Below are 23,087 nucleotides of genomic sequence, written 5' to 3'. Positions count from 1 at the left end.
CAGTTCCTAATAATATTCAATTATAAAAATACTGCAGGACTTTTTTTTATATGCATCAAATGGCTATCGAGGTCCAGTAGTAAAGTTACATTCTCGAGTCATACTGACTCATGAGGGCCAGTTTCCTGGTTTCATGGCATATATATTCCCCATCTGGACAGGACTCCCCATCACAGGATTACTCATTTTTGCCAGCTGAGTGGACTAGAGCAGCATGAGATGAAGTGTTTTGCTCAAGAATACAACCCCTTGCTCAGTCCAGGAATTGAAACCACAATCTTACGATCATGAGCCCAACACCCTGACCACTAGATACACACATCCGGAATCTCCACACAAGGCCCAGTAAAGTAGGAATTAAAGGAGTCCATAGGCTAAAAATAGTTGAGAACCACTGTTCTAAAATATTGGTCTTGATAAGATACAATTTGTAAAGCAATTGGTGATATGAAAGGAACCCAACTTCAAAAATCAGAGATTTTTAGTGTTGTTTTTGTGTGTGTCAGATGGTAAAGGACTGCAACAGACCTGTCTAGCTCATACCAGTATAAAAATTCAAATGTGAAATGGTGCTTATATTCTTCAGATTTCATTATTTACACTCATGATCACTCAGTTAAGTTACAGTGTCTCTCAAAATTTTTCAATATTTCTCCTATGTTTGGTTACTTTTCTTCTCTTTTTCATCTCTAATGATTACTTTTGTATTATCTCTAAACACTGTTATTCTTATATGTCTATCACTGTTCTTGTTTGCAGGTTTGCCAGCAACTTGGTATTTTAGAGGTTGATTATTTTGGTCTTCAGTATGAAGGAAATAAAGGAGAACAGCTATGGTTGAATATGCGCAACCGCTTAAACCAACAACTCAACAGACAGCCACCATACCGGCTTCTTCTAAAGGTCAAATTTTTTGTACCTCCCCATTCCTTGTTGCAAAACACAACCAGGTAACTACTTTTTTTATTTGTAAAGTGTTATATTCTTATATGTTTTTGTACATATGAGGGGTGCTGAAAAGTTCCTGGCTTTAAGGGTATCATGAAAGGACTGGTTGGAGGCCCAACCTTTGAAGTTCTTTTACAGGGCTTAGGAAAACTGAAGGACCACTGCAATAAGTGTGTGAATCTGAGAGGGGAATATGTTGGATAAAATCATAGCTGATTCTCCTGTATTTTCTTTTACCCAAAGCCAGGAACTTTTCAGTACCCCATCATATGTAAGCAAGTGGCGGTGCTTGGTCTTAGTTTGATCATGCAATCTTGAGAATCCAGGAACTGTCCTTTACATAGCACTTTGGACAAATGTCTTCTACCATAGTATTGATTGCTTTGTGAGTTTAATTTAGCAAATAAATGGTGTGGAAACACTTTCTGAGGCCTGTTCCCTTTCTATTCAAAGGGTCAGTATAGTCATATGTTGTGTCACATTGATTCTGTTTGAGGATTATGTTAAGGGTACAAGTGTCTGTGGTATACACAGCCACACCATATTACAATGACTTTGTTGTAAAACAAATGTAAGGAAACTAGGCTGTTCTGTTGATCAAACAATCAAACATTCATTCATCAAAAATAGATGAGATTATATTTATTATTATTCTGGCATATATTATATACTCTTGCTGTGTGTGTGTATGTAGGCATGGCTGTCTGAGTGAGAAGCTTGTTTCTCAATCACATGATTCCAGGTTCAGTTCCACTGCATGGAACCTTGGGCAATTGTCTTCTACTATAGCCCCAGGCTGACCAAAACTTTGTGAGTGGATTTGGTAAACGGAATGTGCCATTGTATCTGTGCTATACCACTACTTGACAACTGGTGTTTTGTTTACATCCCCATTACTTAACAGTTTGGCAGAAAGAGACTGATAGAATAAATACCAGGCTTAGAGAAAAGTAAATATTGAGGTCAGTTTGTTCAATTAATCTCTTCATGGCAGTGCCCAAACATGGCCTCAGTCTAATGACTGAAACAAGGAAAAGATAAAAGATAATGAGTAGAACCTGTATTTCAAAGGGTCAGCCTTCTCACACTCTGTGTCATGCTGAATCTCCCTGAGAACTACGTTAAGGATACATATGTCTGTGGAGTGCTCAGCCACTTGCATGTTAATTTCATGAGCAAGCTGTTCCATTGATTGTATCAGCTGGGACCCTTGTTGTCGTAGCCAACAGAGTGCTCCATATATATATATATATATATATATATATATAAAATACACACAAACGTATATATATATATACACACACACACACATCTATATATGGGCCAAGATGTCTAGCCAATATGAGGTTCTTGAGAAGATCCACCCACATCAGTGAAACTAAGTTCTAGAAGGGCTATGTGTTCCACAAGCATTTGTATTTCACCCACAAGCAACAATAAAACTTTTCAAGCACCCTACTCCAACAAACCAAACTACATCTCTTCCTCACATCTCTTTCATGCACTATGCTTACCTCTCACTCCCCAATCCTGTTCTCATGGCTCTGTTCACTGTATCATTGCTATCTGGTAGTGTCATTCATTTCTAATATTCTGTGAGAACATGTCTGGCCATGGGAAGATATTACCTTGCTTGGAAACAGTTAAGGGCTGGCAACAGGAAGGACATCCAACCATAGAAAATCTGCCTTAATAAACTTTGTCTAACCTATACCAGCATGAAAAAATGGATGCTAAGATGATGATAACAATATTATGGTTGGATGAATGAATGATCTTAACACATCTATATCTGTCAGCAGGATTAGTATAATCTTTTGTGACTAAGTGAAAAAGTCTGTGTATGTATGCATTTGTGTGCAATAATATATGTAAATACACACATCCCTCTCTCTCTCTCTCTCTCTCTATATATATATATATATATATATATATATATATATGATGATGATGAAATCTTTAAAAGAAAACCACCTACCTCACAGTTTCTTATTTCTTTATTGCCCACAAGGGGCTAAACACAGAGGGGACAAACAAGGGCAGACAAAGGGGATTAAGTTGATTACATCGACCCCCAGTCCGTAACTGGTACTTAATTTATCGGCCCCGAAAGGATGAAGGGCAAAGTCGACCTCGGCAGAATTTGAACTCAGAACATAGCGGCAGACGAAATACTGCAAAGCATTTCGCCAGGCGTGCTAACGTTCCTGCCAGCTCGCCGCCTACCTCACACAGTTTCTAGTGTCAATATTTATATTCTATCATTCCAGCTCTGCATAAGTAATAGAAGGATTCACAGTTAGTCATTGTAAACAAAAGTTACACTATAAATTCAGCAAGTATTTTATTGCTTTGTTGTGCTGCTTTCCTCTCTTTCTATTAGCTGGAATCCTCTCCTTCCTGCACTACCTCAGTGAGTAATACTTATTAGCAAAGACAACAACCTGGAGATTAATGCAAAAAGTGTGAACATACACAATTCATTTTCATTCCTCTAAAAAGTGACTTTATGCAACAATTCACAAAGCGAATGCAATGTTAGGTCAGCTGGGAGTAGGAGATGGGATGAGCAATAAAGGTTATGCAGTGTTTAGCTATATTCCTTTACACTAAATACCAATAAAATCAGTGCCTTCTCACCAAGATTCTTAGTTTTATGCCAACTTTAAAAATTACTATATTCCCAACCCAAATTGTGCCATAGTTAGTTTATCTCTCCAGAATCAATAAGTCATATACTGGGGTTGATTAAATCAGCTCTACCTCCTTGCTGTTTAATTTAAATAAGAAAAAGGGAGAGGAATGGGATTGCAAACAGTTGAACATTGACTTGCAATATTCAACTCTCTTCATTTGGACTTCAAAGTATTACCTCAGTTGACTTTGTCATCCTTCCATGATTGATGAAATAAATGAAATCAATTTTAATGATTTGGGATTAAAATCTGGAATTTAGAGAAATTTATGATCAATCAATATACCCCCTATAAATATGTGGCCTTACAACAACATTAATCCCTTTTGGGTTTTTTTAATTTTTATTCTTCTCTAGTTTAATATCTTAAAAAATAATCTTATTCTGTTCTTGCAGGCATCAGTTTTCTCTTCAAGTTATAAAAGATCTCATGAGTCAGAAATTACAAGTTTCTGACAAAACCACTTGTATAAACATATGTGCGTTACTTGCACAGTTGTCTAAATTAGATCAAAACCCTGTCACCGAGTTCACTGAATCAATCTATACAACACTTGTTGAAAAGATTGGTGGAGGTTTAGCCCTGGCCAGTGAAGTTGCTGAACAACATACTAGCATTTCAACTTTGAACCCAATCCAGGCTGAATACAAGCTGCTGCAAGAAGTTGCTGAACTTCCAAACTATGGAATATCATTCCATGAAGCCAAGAACTGCAGTGGAGAAAATGTTCATATTGGCGTTGGACCTGAAGGCATTACTATTTTTGATGAAAATTTAATACAAGTTGAGACGTAAGTCATTGATTATAAATTTGTATTATTCTTTTTCTGTAGCTTTTATTTTTATTGTTGCATGAGTAAAGTAGAATCATTTTACATTTTGTGCATGTGTAGAAAATATAAATTCAACTGAAAAATGTTTATTCAAATTATATTAGGGTTTTATTCGTTTATAATCACAGAATGAGGAAAATATATTTTGATGTTGCTGATAAGTTAATTTGGCAGTAACAGGCCTGAACAAACAATATAAAATTATTGCAAATGATGTGTGGCCTTTAATTACTGTTAATGATGAGTAGTTTTAAATGATTGTTGATGTCCGATTTAAGCCTACACATTGTTCACAAAGTTGTTCAGAATACTTAAAGTGTGTGTGTGTGCAAGAGCATGTTATGTTGTGAATATGTTACTGTGTGTCTGTGTTTATATATGTAATCTTCATAATGTGGGACAGTTGAATTAAGAGAAATAGAGAAGTTTACAGGAGTGTGGTATTATACTTAAGCCAAACTTGTTTATCAGGTCTAGTTGAAGGCTGGTGACACTGTCTTCTCTGATGGCAATGTGTGTAGAAAGAACTTTGTTCCATATACAGCACCATAGGTTATAACGGTAGTATCTTTGAGTAGTGATATCACCACTCTTTGCAATTAAGTACACTTTTGATAAAGCTGCATAGTCAGTTGCTGATTGATTGGGAAAATTTTTTTTAATTAATAAACTCAGCTGTTGAACAGTTCCATAGGAACAAAGTCTGACTTTTTCTTCTTTTTTTTAAGACATTCACTATAAAAGTTCATTGCACTAGATTGCAAGTAACAAAATATACACCTGTAAATATTATTCACTTAATTAGTGAACCATGTTGTCTCATTTCTGTCATATATAAAGAAGTTGTACAAATCGAACTGTCTAGTTTCCATGTCATCCTGATTTAGTTTTCCTACAAAGGCTACAGAGGAATGAAATTAGTATACTCCACTGGATGTGCAATGTTGATGTACACATGTGACAGAGTGCTAGTGTATTGAGAAAAAGTTGGGCATCTACATCCATACACATCGTGTGTTGCATATGGATGTAGACAGTTGCATACAGAAGGGCTGATTACTTAAAGAGGATGGAACTTGTGGAAGAGGGAGACCCAGAAAGACATGGGATGATTTCAAGACACTGAGACTTACAAAGGAGATGACAAAAGAACTAAGATATTTGGCACCTTGCTGTACTAAAGAAGACCCATCCACAGCAGAATTGATACTGGTTCTGTTGCCACATAAAAGCATCCAGTACACTCTGTGAAGTGGTTGGTGTTAGGAAGGACATCCAGCCATAGAAGCCATGCCAGAACAGACAACAGAGCTTTATCATCTCCAGTCAAACTGTCCAGCCCATACCAGCATGGAAAATGGACATTAGATGATGATCATGATGATGGTGATTTACTGACTTGTTGCAATGGTGGGACTGGAGACAGGTTACCTTCTTCAGATAGTTCATGCTAATAGTTTTCTGTTGATTGTATTGGTGACAAAATACTTAGTCTTGTATAACACTTTGAAAGGGCTTTATACTGTATTGTAATAAATAAACTTGTGACTAATTGAGGGGAGATCCAGTAGAGCTTGTATTATGGTCATTTATGATTGAATGACAACTGATGATGTATTGAATATGTGTTTCTTTAGTTGGTGGACGAGATAGATGAATCTGGTACCGAAGCTGTTGTTGTTTAATCCCAGGTCAGCCTTCATTGAGCAGTCCTGGCATTTTGTCTGAGACCATCCTATCTTTTTGTATACATATCAAGAACTACATTGTCCAATGTATTAAGGCGGCAAGGGAAATTTGACTGCTATTTTTAGTAAGCCAAACAACAACATAATGATTTTTTTGTTGGCTGATGATACCAAAGTAGAATGCCTTGATGTAACCATGTGTCTTGGTAAGGTAATGGTTGTACAGTACAGAAGTTTGATGAGGAGTTTACTTCTGAGTTCATCTTTTTCTGTAGAATATGTACAGTGCACCAGGCAACTGGAAGCAAGACACAAAGAAAAACACCAAACAAAACAATTCTAACTACATAACTCCCATAAAAGTGGTACACATGGTTAGTTACACACTTCAAACAGGCAGGTCATTCAACTGAATCGCCCTAAGCCTCCATTGAAGGCCTCAGCATGACTACAATAGAGGCTACATGTCATGATAGTGAAATGTGACTGATGGGAACTGTGCAAGGTCATTGGAGGGACCATTTAGATTGCCTCTCTTAGCTTTATCTTTTCTGCAGTGAATGAAATAAGGATCAGTTTGTGAGTGGTTTGATTCACTCAATTACATTTGTCAGACAAATTTGTGACCCTGTAGCAGTGTTAGATGTTTCAATAATACATCTATTGTTTTCTTATATTTTCAGTGTTGATTTCCATATGATGCAGAAGGCTACACTTGCTGACCGTCTTGTATTTGTTCAGCTGATTAATCAAGCAACCGAAGAAGATAGTAGAACTGTTGGCTTCAAACTTGTCAGTGAGAAGGCAGCAAAGGCCCTTTACCGTTGTATGACTGAGACTCATTCTTTCTATCGATGTGACACAGTTCGCAGTATTGTAGCCACGCAATACTGTCGGGATTTAAAAGGGACTTTTGTCTCCCTATTTAATGAGAACACATCATTAGGTAATAGAGGTTACACAAATATGAATCAGTTTCTTTCTTGCAGCTTTGTTAATTTGATGTGTGTGAGGATGATCTTGTGTGCATGCATGCATGCACACACACACACACACACGCGCGCACACACACACAGAGTAATACAGAGGGGATTTGACAGTTAACTAATTTGTGACAAATTAACTACCAAAGTTAATTATCTTATTACGTTCTGTTTGAGATAAATATTACCTTCCCTGTAGATTTACTATTTTTTCCAAAATACTTTGTAGAATATTACCTGAGGAGATGACTGATGGATAACAACATGAATTTACTTAATGTTACCTAATTTATTAGATAATGAACTTCTACTTAAATTAAACCATGCTATTGAAACACATGTAGTGATGTTTTAAACTATCCATTCATTTGTATTTTACTATATATATATATATATATATATATATATATATATGAAATACTTGGTGACTCACTCATGCTAGTGCCATTAAAAAAAAAAGGCACCCAATACACTCTATTAAGTAGTTGACATTAAAAAAGATATTCCTCTTTGGAACCATGCCAAAGTAGACATTGGAGACCAACGCAACCTTCATGCTAGTCAAATCCTATCAAGCCATTCAGCCCATGCCAGTATGGAATATGGATGTTAAATAATGATGATGACATACAAGTGCGTGCACACGCACACACACACACACACACACATATAAGGGAAAGTAAACATGAAAGTGGGAAATAGGTGATAGTGGGTGAAGAATGCAAAGAAGGAAGGAAGAGAAGTTTTGGGTATCCTGGAATTTAGTCAGAGAGAGCTGCTAAAGTAGCAGAGAAGCTGTGGGGTGAGTAGTCTGAATAATGATGATAATCTTTTGTAAATACAATCATAAGCTTTTACATTGACTATAGAAATAGTCTAATATTGGGGCATACAGAAGAAAAAAAAGGGCTAAAGTCAATTAAGGCAGTGTGCTGACAGAATTTGTGACACACCAGGCAAAATGCTTACCAGTATTTCATCTGAGTTCAAATTCCTCTGAAGTTGACTTTGTCCTTCATTCTTTCAGGGTTGATAAAATAAGTACCATTTGAGCAGTAGGGTTGGTGTAATCCACTATCCCCTACCCTCAAAATTACTGGCCTTGTGCCAAAATCGAAACCAATATTTTATAGGTGCAGGCATAGCTGTGTGGCAGGAAGATTGTCATATGGTTCTGGTTTCTGTTCTACTGCATGGCACTTTGGGCAAGTGTTTCTGCTATAGCCCTGGATCAATTAAAGCTTTGTAAGTGGATTTGGTTGATAGAAACTGAAAGAAGCTTGTCATATGTGTGTATGTGTTTATGTCCCTGTAACTTAGCAGTTTGGCTGTAGAGACCAATAGAATAAGCATCAGGCTTGAAAAAGAAATAAGCACTGGGGGCCCAATCCATTTCACTAAAAATTATTCAAGGCAGTGTCCCAGCAAGACTACAGTCTGACAACTGAAACAAGTAAAAGTTAAAAGATGATATGATGAAAGCTTATAATTCTATTTACCAAATTTTCATTCACCATTGTTTCCTAATTTACACAGAACCATGATGATGGTTTTTAACATTTTTAAAAAATAATTTTTTTTTCCTATCTTAGGCAATATTGCTTAAATATTGTGACATATTAGACTTGAAATATGTTTAACTGGAGTGTAAGTGCTTCAGATTGCATAGAGATAAGAAACACAAGATTATAGAGAGTGAAAGAAGGGAAGATTGGGTGAATGGAAAGAAAGTGAGGGGAAAAAGATAAAATGGAAAGACTCTTATACGTATTGTATATGTGAGAAAGTAAAAAATCTGTTTTCCTATGTATTGCAGACAGTGTCTTATTTCTGTATCTAACAATATCACTTATGTTTTGTAGGCAAAACCTATATTTTTGACATTAAACGAACAAGTCAAGAGGTCCATGATCATGTACGGAGAAAACTTTACAAGATGAGCAACGACATTGAAACAGAAACAAATTCCACTGCAACAAACATGTCAAATGATCCTGAAGAAACTGAAGTGAGATTTGATTGTTTTTTCCTCCTTCCCTTCATCATCATTATTATTTAGTGTTTGCATTCCATGTTGGCATGGGTTGGACGGTTTGACTGGAACTGGTAAGCTGCACCAAGTTCCAGTCTGATTTGGCATGGTTTCTATAGCTGGATGCCTTTCCTAATGCCAACTACTCCAAGAGTGTAATGGGTGCTTTTTACATGTCTCTAGCATTGGTGCTTTTTGTGTGTCTCTAGCATTGGTGCTTTTATGTGCCACTGACATGAGTGCCAGTCACATGACACTGGCATCAGCCATGACTACAATTTCACTTGACTTGATGAGTCTTCTTAAGCACAGAATATCACCAGAGGTTTCGGTCACATGTCATCACCTCTATGAGGCCCAATGTTCAAAGATTCTGCTACCTGAGTCTACCTCTTCCAAACAGATTTTTGTGTCTCAAAAGAATAAACCTGTCATTTTTTGGAATCATTCAGCCTGAGTTCATTAATATCTTTTACATGTTCCGGGTAGGGGTAGGGGTCCACCAAGGATCAGTCCTCGGTTTATTCATCATAGTCCTCCAAGCAATAACAGAGGAATTCAAGACAGGGTGCCCCTGGGAGCTCCTCTATGCTGATGATTTTGCTCTAATTGCTGAGTAACTATCAGAACTAGAGGAAAAGTTTCAGGTGTGGAAGCAAGGATTAGAATCAAAGGGCCTTAGAGTCAACTTAGCTAAAACCAGTCTTAATAAGTAGGAAGGCAGACAAACCACAAATCCCTTCAAGTATATGGCCCTGCTCAATCTGTAGAAAAGGCATAGGTAGAAACTATAAGATGTACCCAGTGTAAGCTATGGACACATAAGAAGTACAGCAATATCAAAGGAAGGCTAACTGGGAGGATAGCTTTTGTATGTGGCAGATGCTCAGGGGTAATAAACACTGTAAATGTGCAGAGAACAACTTCCGCAACATTCCAGGGAGAAAAACTACAAGTAGTTGATAGCTTCTGTTACCTAGGTGACCAAGTCAGTAGAGGGGGAGGTGTGCTGAAAGTGTAGCTGCTAGAATAAGAATAGCCTGGGCAAAGTTCAGAGAGCTCTTACCTCTGCTGGTGACAAAGGGCTTCTCGCTCAGAGCAAAAGATAGACTGTATGATGCATATGTACTTCCATATGCAACTGTCTACATCTATATATATATATATATATATAAATATAAATGCTTTAATACTTTTGAAAAAATATTTTTAATGAAATACACTTCCAATTAATTTTGAAAACACTGAAGAATTTTGTAAGATTAAGTAAAATAACTTTGTAATTAACTTGGTATTTGGAACATAACTTAATGCTTTAGCATTCAAATTACTCTGATAAATGTATTATTCACACTGTTTCAAATTAATCATGCAATATCTTGTAACTTTGATATTGCAATGATGTGATTGTATTTTTTTAAATTATTTTGTAGGGTAGATGTAAGAGACAAAGTTCTAACAGTTTGAACATACGAGGTAGAATATTTGGGCCATATATGACCGGTTTGAATGCTAAAGGATTAAGAAAAGATTTTTCCATAAATTTATTGGGAGATTTTTAACTGAAATATGAACACTTCAAAACTTGAGATCTTATATCAGACAAACAAGCGTATAGTGATTTTGGTCAAAAGGAATAAATTTTTAAATGAATTTTTAAAAAGATTTCTTGGAACCTTCAGAAGTTATTTCAGTTGTCAAATTTTCAAAAATGACTCCCACTTTGTGAACTGAAAGATTATAAAATACCCCATTAGTGCATAAGAAGAGAGGTGATTGGTGTGAGGAAGATTTGCAGTGTAGTTTGAGTTAATGAGTGACAAGCACAGAAAACCAGTTACAAAGAAATAAAAATACATGACAATAAGATGAAAAAGTTTCTTTTATTTTTTGGTGCACCTGTGCTGGTGGCACTTAAAGAACATCTTTTGAATGTTGGTTCTCACAGATGCAATGTGGCTGAGTTTCTTTCAAGCATTGGGCCTCACAGAGTAAAAGTGGCTGAGTTTCTTTTGAGTGTCAGGCCTCATGGAGGCAAGGAGGCTGAGTTCCTTTCGAGCACTGAGCCTCACGGAAGCAATAATCAAGACCTTTGGCATTATGTCATGCTTGAGAAGAAGACCCATCAAGCTGAACAAAATTACAGTTGTGGTATATATTGGTGTCACGCAAATTGGCACCCGTGCCGGTGGTACGTAAATGCACCCTGGTGTCATGCAAATGGCACTCATACTGGTGGCATATAAAAGCACCCATTACACCCTCAGAGTTGTTGGCATTAGGAAAAGCATCCAGCTGCAGAAAACCATGCCAAATCAGACTGGTGTCTGGTGCAGCCTTCCAATGTGCCAGCCCAGTCAAACTGTCCAACCCATGCCAGCATGGACAATGGACGTTAAATGATGATGTGGGACGGGAAGGTGAAATTAAAGGAATTTTTGTCCTATCTATTAAAGGAGACACAAGCATTTTCACACATATGATATGAACTTTCACCTACCAAATTCAATCACAAGGCTTTGGTCAGAGTGAGGCCATAGCAAAAGACAGTTGCCTAAGGTGTTATGCAGTGGGACTGAACCCCAAACCATGTAGTTGAGTAGCAAGCTTCCATAACCACACAGCCATGCCTAGGCAAATATCTATACCATTATAGTTTGAAGTACCTAGTTGAAAAATGAGCTATTGTTTGCTGACTTGGAAGGTTGCGATTGAATACTAGTGTTTGTGAACTCCAAATGTGGAGAGGTATTAAGAAGAGTTGAAGTCACAAACCACAGGGCTTCAGAAGGCCAGGGACATTCCTACAGGCATCCAACTGGTGCTCAGGGAAGCAATTTCCTTGATCACAACTAGCCTAGCTTATTTGTTGGGCATGGGTGACTGTATACAATATAGTAAATCAGATGAGTAGAAGTAGTTAGAAATATGATAGTAGATTCTTTGCTCAGGTGGTTGTGCTGTTGAAAATGAAAGAATGAATGTATTAAGTGCAGGAAGAGTGAAGTATGTTAGTTGATATAATCAACTACACCCTTGCTCACCTTAGTGGGACCCTATTTTAGCAATTGCCTAAGTATGTATGGTAAAGAATCAAAACCTTTCTTCATTTGTCACTGACACTTCACATTGCATTATAACCCTGTGTTTCCATTATATCCCTGTATTGTAAAGAAACACAGTTCAGTAATCAAATTGTTTTTTTTGTTTTTGTCTTTTAGGTGAGCAGTCTTAGAAATACAGTTCAAACAGTGAAGGACTCTTTAACATGTCGAATCTGCATGAATGCAAATATCTCAACAGTTCTGTGTCCATGTGGCCATCTTGTCTGCTGCAGGGCCTGTGCACCTCATATCAAAGAATGTCCTCTCTGTCGAGAAAAAATCATAAGAATTCAAAAAATTTACTTACCTTTTGAAAGCTTTACAGCCAATAACTCCGATGAAGATTCCTGATGACATGATGATCTGCTTCAGTTTTTTTTTTAACCTCCAAAATTCTTCATCTTATTGACAGTACTACAAACAGTTGTATATTATTACTATTATTATTATTAGGTTTATTATGTGTATTAATGAAGGTGGCGACCTGGCAGAATCATTAGCATGCCAGGCAAAATGCTTTAGTGGTATTTCATCCATCTTTATGTTCTGAGTTCAAATTCTGCCAAGGTTGACTTTGCCTTTCATCCTTTCAAGGTCAATAAAATAAGTGCTAGTTGAGCACTGGGATCAGTGTAATTGACTTACCCCTTTCCTGAACTTGCTGGCCTTGTGCCAAAATTTGAAACCATTATTATTATTATTTAATAAACAAAATGACTTATAAACAGCCTTAAGATATATACCAACACACACAGCTTTGCTTTTAATCCTTCTGGGATTGATATAATAAAGTACTGGGATGCAGCCTTCTCTCCCGACACTGTCACAACTTTTGAGGTTCTGCTGAGTCAAGGGTGCAGTGTTCAGAGTTCAGTGGGTGTCTATATCTTAACACTATCTTTATCCCTGTTTTAGATAACTGGACAATAACGCATACTGCTATTGAGTCATATTTGATTGTGAAGGATGGCTGAATAATACATAATATTGGCCTTTTGCAAAGATAGAGACCATTATACATATATAATGCACACACAAAACCATCATTCTTAACTTAGCAACATAAGAGATAATTAATAACGTGAGTCACTTGCTTTTTATGTATATATATATAAAGTTATAATTCAAGTTTAGATTTAAATTTAAAATTTAAACTGCATTTTGGTTATGTCCCTGGTAGTATGCCGACAAAGCACATTCACTGTTTATCATCCTTGGTAATTGCACAATTGTCGCTGGGTCTACGTTAGGAATTCCTCAGTGCAAGTTGAGTACAGCAGAAACTATTGATATGAAAACAATTGATACTGAAAACTTTATTTATAAAGTTTCCAGTGTACTCTATCTTCTGTATCAATTGTTTTTACTCTCTCTCTCTCTATATATATATATATATATATATATATATATAAACATTTAGCATCACTCAAAAAAAGAAATATTTAATTTAGGTGGAGAATATAAATATATATGTTCATATTTTCTACCTAAACCTAAATTAAATGGGTTTTTTTTTTTTGAGTGCTGCCAAATATTTTGTTTTTCTTTTCATTTTCTTATTTTAATCTATTTATCTATTGTTAATAATGTTAACCAGCAGAAAACAACAAGTAAGTTTATGGTGTCGTAATCAATGCCCTGGCTTCTGCTCAGCAATTTCACTTAATGGATAATTTGTTATGTTCTTCTGAAAGGCTTAAATAACACTTCTCTTGCTTATAAAGTGTTTGTTTTTCCTGCACAGCTGATGATAACAATATGAAACCTCTCTAGTATATCTTCTTCTAAGGCACAACTTAACACCCCACACAGAAAGGATCATCTAGAAATTGATATGTTTTGTTAGGATGTTTAATTTGGAAATCTAATTTTGCAGATAACAACACTCACAAATACACCATCATGATTATAACACACATACATTCACATGTGCATACAGATACATCCATATGTGTGCATGTAACATGTATGCATGGTTCTATTTGCCTTTCAAGTGGCATTGGAATTGCAGTGTTGTTTCATGATCTGAAACTCTATCAAGCTGTTTCTGGATTGCACAGGCCCTAATGAACATGTTGTTGCTGATTGCTTCATTTTCAACTTCAGTGCAACTGTTAGCCAGGTTGTATTGTGTCTACCCATACATAGAGTTAATTTTCCTGTCATCGTTGATTCTGCTGCTAATGTGCTCAGTCACTGTAGCATCCTCTCTGCATCTGGTTCATTTGGAAACTTCTTTCCTCCCCTACCAATGCCTTCTTTCTTTCTCTGTGCATACTTTCTTCTATAATATTTCTTTTATTTTCTCTGCTTTGTGCATGTATGTGTGTGTGTGTGTGTGTGTGTGTGTGCAGTGGTGGGTTTTAGGATGATTAAAAATAATTATTCTTTTGCTGGATCTATAGTTGCCATTAGCAGACAAAATAAGTCACTGGAATCTCCTGTTCTTCCTATTCATGTATATACTATGAATTCATAGGGCTATATTATATAATTGTCATGTATATACTGTTCCAGTCTATTTTACTTTAAACTGGAAACAAATCAAAACCAATGTAATCATTATATTTATGATGGTTGTTGATTTAAATATAATATTTGTAGTGCAGACATTTTTCACACAGTTATTGAAATTTACATACAGCAGTGTAGAGGTAATTTGTTGGGAGGTTTGCTACTTTTTTTTTATTTCTTGTTCGTAATTTCACTTCACTTGTGTTGCTAACAGCCTTGATATAGAGGCATAAATGTCAGTCTTATATTACCCCTTGATTACTCTGCTAGAAATAGTAGATAAATCTCCTTCAGTCCCAGATTGTCTTTAAAAAGGGACACATTGGATAATGCTGTCTTGGATATACAAACATACGGAATGATCACTGTGAGAATCTCTTCAACCATAAATCTGCTCAATTAGGGATGTCTTGGAGGGGATTAAGCAACGACAAACCCTCCAAAAATTCAAAGTTTTGTATGTAACTGTCATCTATTTTGAAAATCCTTCTGGACATCAAACACTGGAACTATATTTCTTGTAACCAAGATACTTGTCTTTCAAACTTATGGAATTACTAAAATCCAAACTTATATTTTCATTTATTCAGCAATTAGTTCAAGTAACTGACTGGTTAGAATACTAAAATAGTGACCATTATGTGTTCAAATTCTTCCACAATCTTTGTGCTTATTATTCTGCCTTGGTTAAGTGAACTGGAATTAGATTGTTTTCTCATTTTGTGGTTAAATTAATGCTGGAAAACAATTCAACTGAAAATATCTGCTCCAAAAATACTTGTGAAAACCTACATTTTTCAGAACTAAACAACCCTTGCTAACTTGTCAAATATTAATGAGCTAAACACTGATCATACATCTCTCTTTGAGGGTCACAGTGTCCTGTTTCTGATCAAAAATTGAGAGTGAATTATCTAGTGTAGTGGTTGCTGAAGGAATAGGGTTTGTTGGAAATGTAACCATAAAGTAAACTTGGTGAGAACCTGGTCGTGATTCCTCTTTCTTGATCCTAGAAAGGACTTACATAAATATATCCCAAGGACATTTGAATATAGTTTTAAATCTTAGAAACTATATATATTAGTCTTAAATGGAGAAAAAAAAACATCATTAAGTTTTTCTTGAAACATAATTCTGGGTGGTGTGCCTTAAAAAATTTTAACACCCATTTTTTTCTTGATGTTACATTTTATCACATAATTTTTAAAATTGTGATTTTTTTTATTAGTACAATATATTCAAGGAGGATAGTGGTCATAGCATAACAATATGCTTGAATGTAATGAGTCCCAAAAGTGGTGTAAATTAACATTTATTAGTTATTAATACACCTTTCATTTGCTTGCTTAACTGAAATACAATATAAACGTTTGATTATGGTGAACTATGCTGAAGTAAGCATAAATAATAAATTTCATCTTATAATTTGCAGTTCAGATTTTAGAATCTGGCCAAGATATTTAATTTTCTTAATGTAATGCCCAGTTCATCCTGCTGTCAATAAGTACTATAGGAGGCACAGCTCCTCATCACTATAATTAAAATATTGTATACAAGTGGTTTTTCAGGCTTTCATTGCTGAGTTCATATTCTTCAATATGGCAATAAAAGACTGTTGTACTTCATTGACATGGCTTCAACACACTATATGAAGATAAATCATCAGGAATATTATTTTTAGCATCACTGCATTGTTGATACCCAGGTCTTTAGATTTGTTTATTGCTATATTCCTTACAGTATCATCATTATTCTTCTTTTTTCCATAGTTTGTTCATTGCACAGTATATCACCAATTATCTCATTATTTCATTATTTTCTATATATCCCAGTATCAGCATCTGTTAATACTGTCATGTCCTTTTGGGTACAGCTAGATATTGTAGAATTTGAAACACATTTCCTTTTTCTGTGAGACTATGAAAAGTGTTGGTGAGAGATGTACCATCTTAAGCATCAACTGTTCACAAATAAAAATAACCTTAGAAAGAAAATTCCACAGAAATAATTAGGTGTGAAGCTACTATTGCTATGTGATTTAAAACACTGAATTCACTTTAATATTCAATTTGACATTCAAGGCCTTATCTTAAATATTTATTTATACTGATAGAAAGTTTTTAAAAAAAAGCCTATTTGTAATTGATAATATAATGCAATTTAAAAATATCCATGTATATTTTTAATTTCAGCCACAACACACACACACACAGGTTGGCTACCCTTAATATACCAACATGTGCACACACATTATAGCTGAGTCATGGCTGCTATTTAAAACCCCCACATGTATCATTATATAGATGCAGTGCAATTATACGTGCACAGTGAAAACTTTTGATAGTTAATATTATAAATGCTATCAAAAATTAAGAAAAAACTGCATCTAATGGTATGCACATGACTTTCATGACTCTTGCACAGTGTTATTATTTTAGTTTCAACAGATGATCTCAGATCAACTTCATATGTAGATACTGCTACAATAAATAATACACAGTAAGTACATCCCTATACATATAGAGGTTGTTACAGTTACACACTAAACATGCCATATATTATATATATATATCAATTATATCTTTGACTTTTCTTTGACGTATTTCACCATGTGATATCCCAATTCCTATGAACCCCCTAATATCTGTCCAGCAGATAATCAATATTCTTTATCTCCATCTACCACAAATTATAAATAGTTTTCAATAAGTTATTTATTTTACTTAAAGGAAAAAACATTTTTTAATACAGTTAATTTTATTTTTTGTTTTCCAATATTATTTTGTCTTCTAAAATTCTTAACATTAAAAGGAAAAAGAAAATGAGTACAACATATTTCTCTATTGTATAAAATATATTCTGACATATCTTAGCTACCCTGACTTCTCACCCCCATTTATTCTTTCTTAACCATTTCTCTTTCAGCTAGGATTGCATTTCAGATATATTTATTCTTCCTTGTATTTTTTTATTTAATGTTACTGTTGTTGAACTTAATAAAGATTCATCAATATAAAAGATGTATTCCATTTTTACTCACTATAAAATTATATGTATGTATGTATATACATACAGTCATGGCCAAAAGTTTGGAACATAGGTCTGAAAATTAGAATTTTTATATTAAATGCCCAAATATTTACATTCTATATATTTGAATCAAATTGTATTTAGGCATAACAATTTTAATTTTTAAAAAATTTTCCAAAATTTTGACCATGTGTGTGTGTGTGTATATATAAAACTTATAAATACCTAAATGATTTGGTCTTATCTGGATTGAAGAAGGAGTTATGCCCATGGCCTTTGCAGGTCTTCTGAATTGTCATAAATTGACAGCCGCAGGAATAATATACAAGGAAAAAATTCCAGAGGAGAGATAGTCTGGGGAGGAAAGACTGGGTGAAGACAAAAGGAGAATAGAGGAGCTGGAAATGTCTGAGGGGTGGTAGAAGTAGCATAAGACCAGTTAGCTCCAAAGAGCTATGATTACAGTTGCAAAAGCTGGCCAAGGTTGGCGCAATTTCATGTCAGCTCACTGCCTTACAAATAATAATAATATTGCTAGTAGAACTAAAACTTTTCAGGGAAGGAAAAAAATTGAATACTTCATCATAAAAAAGATGTGAAGTGTTTGAAATATCCAGAAAAAATTACAATTTACTCATACATTCATTATTCAAGGTAAGTTAATTTGTGTTTTCAAAGACAAAACACAATTAATGTAAACTTTCTTTTCGTGAACGAGAGAAAATGTATTTAGTTCAAAATAATATCAATATTTACTCTAAATTTTAGCAGTTTTCTTTTTCAAATGATATTGAAGGTCCAGGCATGGCTGTGTGGGAACAAGTTTGGTTCCCAACTACATGATTTGGGGTTCAGTCCTACTACATAGCACCTTCTGCAAGTGTCTTTTGTTATAGCCCTTGGTGTTAGGAAGGGCATCCAGCCATAAAAACCTGCCAAAGCAGACAGTGAAGTCTGGTACAGTCTTTAGCCCAGCCAGCCCCTGTCAAACCGTCCAACCCATGCCAGCATGGAAAAAAGGCATTAAATGATGATAATGATAAACCAAAACTTTGTGAGTAGATTTGGTAGAAACTAAAAGTCCGTCGTGTATATACACATAAATATGTGTGTGTATGCTTCTGTTTCCTTGGCTAGGCAATTATAAACGAATGTTACAGTGCAGTATCTTTTGTTTCCAATCTTCTGTGAAAACATGTCTGGTCATGGGGAAATATTACTTTATTTGGAAACAAGTGAAGGTGAGCAACAAAAGGCCTCCACTCATAGAAAATCAGCCTCAACAAATTCCATATGACTCATGCAAGCATGGAAAACTGGATGTTAAAACACTGATGATGATGATGATGATGATAATCATCATCATTTAATGTCTGCTTTCCATGATGGCATGGGTTAGACTGTTTGACTGGAAATAGTAAGCTGGAGAGCTGTATCAAGTTCCAGTCTGATTTGACATGGTTCCTATGACTGGATGCCCTTCCTAATACCAACCACTCCAAGAGTGTAATGGGTGCTTTTTACATGACACCAACAACAGTTACAACTACAATTTCACAGATGCTGTTTACATGACCCCCAACAATGGCCACGACAATGATTTCACTTGGCTTGATGAGTCCTCTCAAGCAGAGCATACCACCAAAGGTCTCAGTCACTTATCACCTCCATGAGGCCCAACGTTTGAAGGGCCCTAAAAGTTAACAGATGTGTGGCATGCAGAAAAAATGCAAACTGGATGGAAATCAATAAAGGCAATATTGTTTTCTGAAAACACTCAATAGATAATCAATTTTGGTTTTTAATTAGGAATAAGAGACAATTTTTATATTTAATTGTAAGCATTCTTGATATGTTCTGTAGTTTTGTCTCAAAAATGAAAAAGTCAACAAAAGAGTCAGTATATATTCAGACACATTTATGTGTGTCTGCATTTATCACTTCAAACCACTTGACAGCTGATTATAGTTTGTTTACATTCCTTTAACTTTGTGGTTTAGCTTAAGAGAATGCTAGAATAAGTAACCATACTGATAAACAGAATAAGTACTGGGGCCAATTTGCCTAAGACCCCTTTAAGGCAGGGTCTCAGCACGACCTAAGTCTAATAACTGCAACAAGTAAATGCTAAAAGATAAAGATACAATGAAAACATGATACCAAGTATTTGAGAATACAATCATGATGGCTCAATGCCATGTTGAGAAAGGAGACATTTAATAATGAGTTTTAAATGTTTGCTTTTAATAAAAAAAATTATTTCATAATTAAAATGCTTGAGTAAAAGAAGAATCATTTGAAGGAAAATAAAATTTTTTATTTAAAATATACAAAAATATGAAATTTATTTTTGAATAATAAAATATGTCCATGATAAACTGACGGATGATGTCTATATTGACCAAGAAATGGTATGGAGAATTAAATTTCACCATGAAACAACAGCATTTAAAATTTTTCTTTTAAAGTTATTTCCCCTTGTTTGAGAATTGTTACGTCACCTACAAAATCTTTGTTTTAATTAGTTAATACGCCCAAATGGAGGAGCCTCTACATGGTTGTTTCAAGAACCAGAAATAGTAACCAAATTTCCTATATATGTTAAAAAGAGAAAGGGCACATTGGATAATGAAATCCTAGAGACATTATATCCAAAGAAGAAAAATTAGTGTTAACTGCTTGAAAGTATTTTAACCTGGGGTTAAATAACAACCTACAGTTTATAGAAGGAAACTACTCCATATTTGTTAAATCTAGTTTTTTTCTAAAATAAAAAGAAACCCTTATTTTGTTTCTTCCACTTTGCCTATTTACAAAATCCATATACATGCAAGATTAATACTAAGATGTATGTTTACAGCTGTATTATTTCTTGACCATAGAAACCATTTCTTTTTAACAAACAATTCTAATAGCAGTCTTTTGAAAGTTTTTGTGGTATTGTAGTAACAAGTTGCCAGAAACAGTAGAATAATTTACCTGCCACTAGCGGATTTTAATATCCATTCAGAAACGCTCAGAAGTAAATTGTTCAGAAGTTTCATCATAATCAGTTATTGAAAACAAGTTAGTTATAGAATGGTTGGTAGTTTCATCAGTAAAAGCAGATTTTCCAAATATTTCATCATAAAAATATCCTTCATCAGTTGACGCATTTTCAGGAGGATCTGTATCATGTTGGTAATCTTTGTCTTGCTCAAATGATAAGCCAACTTGAGATGATTGACGAGCTCTTTGATAATGGTGATTAAAACATGGAAATAATCTAAAAAAGAAACAAGAATCATCTTATGATAATAGGTTTATATTGAATATACTATTTATTCCTCCTCTCATTATTCACACAACTTTGGAACTATTAGCATTCACTTTCCCTCTAGAGTGAATACTCTTCAATATACTGAGTAATATATATTCAATGCATACCTCTTAACTTTTTATCTTTGCTCTCATCAGAAAGTATCTTTATTCCATGCACAATGATGGATCTGCTAGCATTCACTTTCATTTTCACTCAATATAGAGTACTGTATAATATATCTTTCCCCCTTCTCACTTTGACGTACCACTTAACCACTCTTTCTGAAGAAGACCTGATCCAAATGAATTGAATTGGACCCTCCTACTTTCTTGGACATAATAAGCTACAACAAATATCACTGATGAGGAACATTTTTTACACTGTCTAGTCTATATTTCTCTGATGATAGAATACCGACTTATAGAGTCTTCGCTCAATGCAAGGCTCCAATAGCTGGGATATCCCAGAAACAGCTGTCAGAGAATATCTTTACCAGTTTGTACTATTTTTATCATTCATTATGTAGTTAAATTTTTAGACTGGATTAAATGAAATCAAATGTCCTTGTCCTGCTTTGACTAATTGTTTGCCTTCCCTCACTACTTTAACTTATAGGTTTATACTGAATAAATATATAAATTGAAAGAGTACTATTCAAGAGCTAAGAGGCAATGAGTCATTTTCTATCACTAACAAAGTAAATATAATATTCTCTTCCTTCTCAATGATTCAGTCTCACTACTTTTAAATATGTATCATGAAAGGCATACAGCATCCATTTTTCAGAATTGGTGTTAAAACCAAATACTTCCATAGACACAGCAAGAAGAAAAATGGATTCTGTTAGATTGAGTATTGCTTTATACTTTGTGGTGTTTTCAGTGACTTCCCAACCAAATAATAATATGATTCCATATTACTAACAATTCTTACATATGAAGGCGGCAAGCTAGCAGAATCATTAGCATGCCAAACAAAATTCTTAGTGACATTTCGTTTAGGTTCTGAGTTCAAATTCTGCTGAATTTGACTTTGCCTTTCATCCTTACAGGGTTGATAAAATAAATACCAGCTGAATAATGAGGTCAATGTAATTGACTTATTCCCTCCCCAAAATTGCTGGCCTTGTGCCAAAATCTGAAACCAATATTCTTATATATGTCTTTGACCAATCACACATAGCAATTACTCTCAATTATATTATTAAATAGAACCCTTTAACAGTACAAATTTCAACTTATCTGATAATTGGCATTTTTATAATACCAATCATTTCATTTACTGATGAAGAGTGTTCAATTAGAAATGAACATAACTTGGATAATATGTTGTTGCCTACAATACATTACAACAAACAAACTCTTTTATCAAGATTCTCAGTTAATTTCCAGGAACATAATTGTTGAAGAACAAAACTAACTTATATAAAGCTAAACATCTTCAAAGGTCTAGGGATGGATAATGAAAAGAGCTAATTTAAATACTGTTTATATATACAAGGGGGTGCAGAAAAGTTCCTGGTTTTGGGTAAAAGAAAATACAGGAGGATCAGTTAATTATGATATCATTCAACATATTCTCTTCTCAGATTCACACTTATTGTAGTGGTCCTGTAACAGACCTTTTGTGATGCCCTTAAAACCAGGAACGTTTCAGCACCTCCTTGTAGTATTACATTAATGAAAGATAAACCTACTACTAGACAGGATAGCAATCTATTGAATACAACATTCCTAACAGATCTGGGATCTACTTTTAACAGCTAAAGAAGTACCAATCTCTAACTGTGGAAGTGGTAAACCCAGGAAGACATGGGATGAGGTGGTGAAGCATGACCTTCAGCTGTTGAGTCTCACAGAGGCAACGACAAGTGATTGAGACCTTTGGCGAACTGCTGTATTTGAGAAGACATGTCAGGCCAAGTGAAACCATAGTTGTGGCCAGTGCCAGTGACACGT

The 23,087-nt window shown here is 34.9% G+C and overlaps 2 protein-coding genes across 6 annotated transcripts in view; one reads left to right on the top strand and one right to left on the bottom strand.

The window, feature by feature from the left end:
- The window catches only part of LOC115210918 (E3 ubiquitin-protein ligase MYLIP), an 88,764-nt gene extending 75,732 nt beyond the window's left edge, over positions 1 to 13,032 (top strand). Inside the window, exons 4-8 of the mRNA XM_029779702.2 lie at positions 760 to 950; positions 4,040 to 4,435; positions 6,849 to 7,111; positions 9,011 to 9,156; positions 12,402 to 13,032. Coding sequence (XP_029635562.1) covers positions 760 to 950; positions 4,040 to 4,435; positions 6,849 to 7,111; positions 9,011 to 9,156; positions 12,402 to 12,635 — 1,230 coding nt within the window. The 3' untranslated portion in view covers positions 12,636 to 13,032. The remainder of the gene's footprint in view (positions 1 to 759; positions 951 to 4,039; positions 4,436 to 6,848; positions 7,112 to 9,010; positions 9,157 to 12,401) is intronic.
- A 7,088-nt stretch (positions 13,033 to 20,120) lies between these two features.
- LOC115210299 overlaps positions 20,121 to 23,087 on the bottom strand; it is a 39,349-nt gene continuing 36,382 nt past the window's right edge. For 4 of the 5 annotated variants that reach the window (XM_029778818.2, XM_029778820.2, XM_029778821.2 and 1 more), the window contains exon 4: positions 20,121 to 21,093. In XM_029778818.2, the coding sequence (XP_029634678.1) occupies positions 20,835 to 21,093 (259 nt within the window). In that variant the 3' untranslated portion in view covers positions 20,121 to 20,834. The remainder of the gene's footprint in view (positions 21,094 to 23,087) is intronic. The other variant, XM_036502205.1, reaches the window with a different exon arrangement.

Source organism: Octopus sinensis, linkage group LG4 (genome assembly GCF_006345805.1).
Source record: "Octopus sinensis linkage group LG4, ASM634580v1, whole genome shotgun sequence".
Lineage (NCBI taxonomy): Eukaryota > Metazoa > Mollusca > Cephalopoda > Octopoda > Octopodidae > Octopus > Octopus sinensis.
Note: the sequence above shows the minus strand (reverse complement) of the source record. Positions and strands in the feature narration are given on the sequence as shown.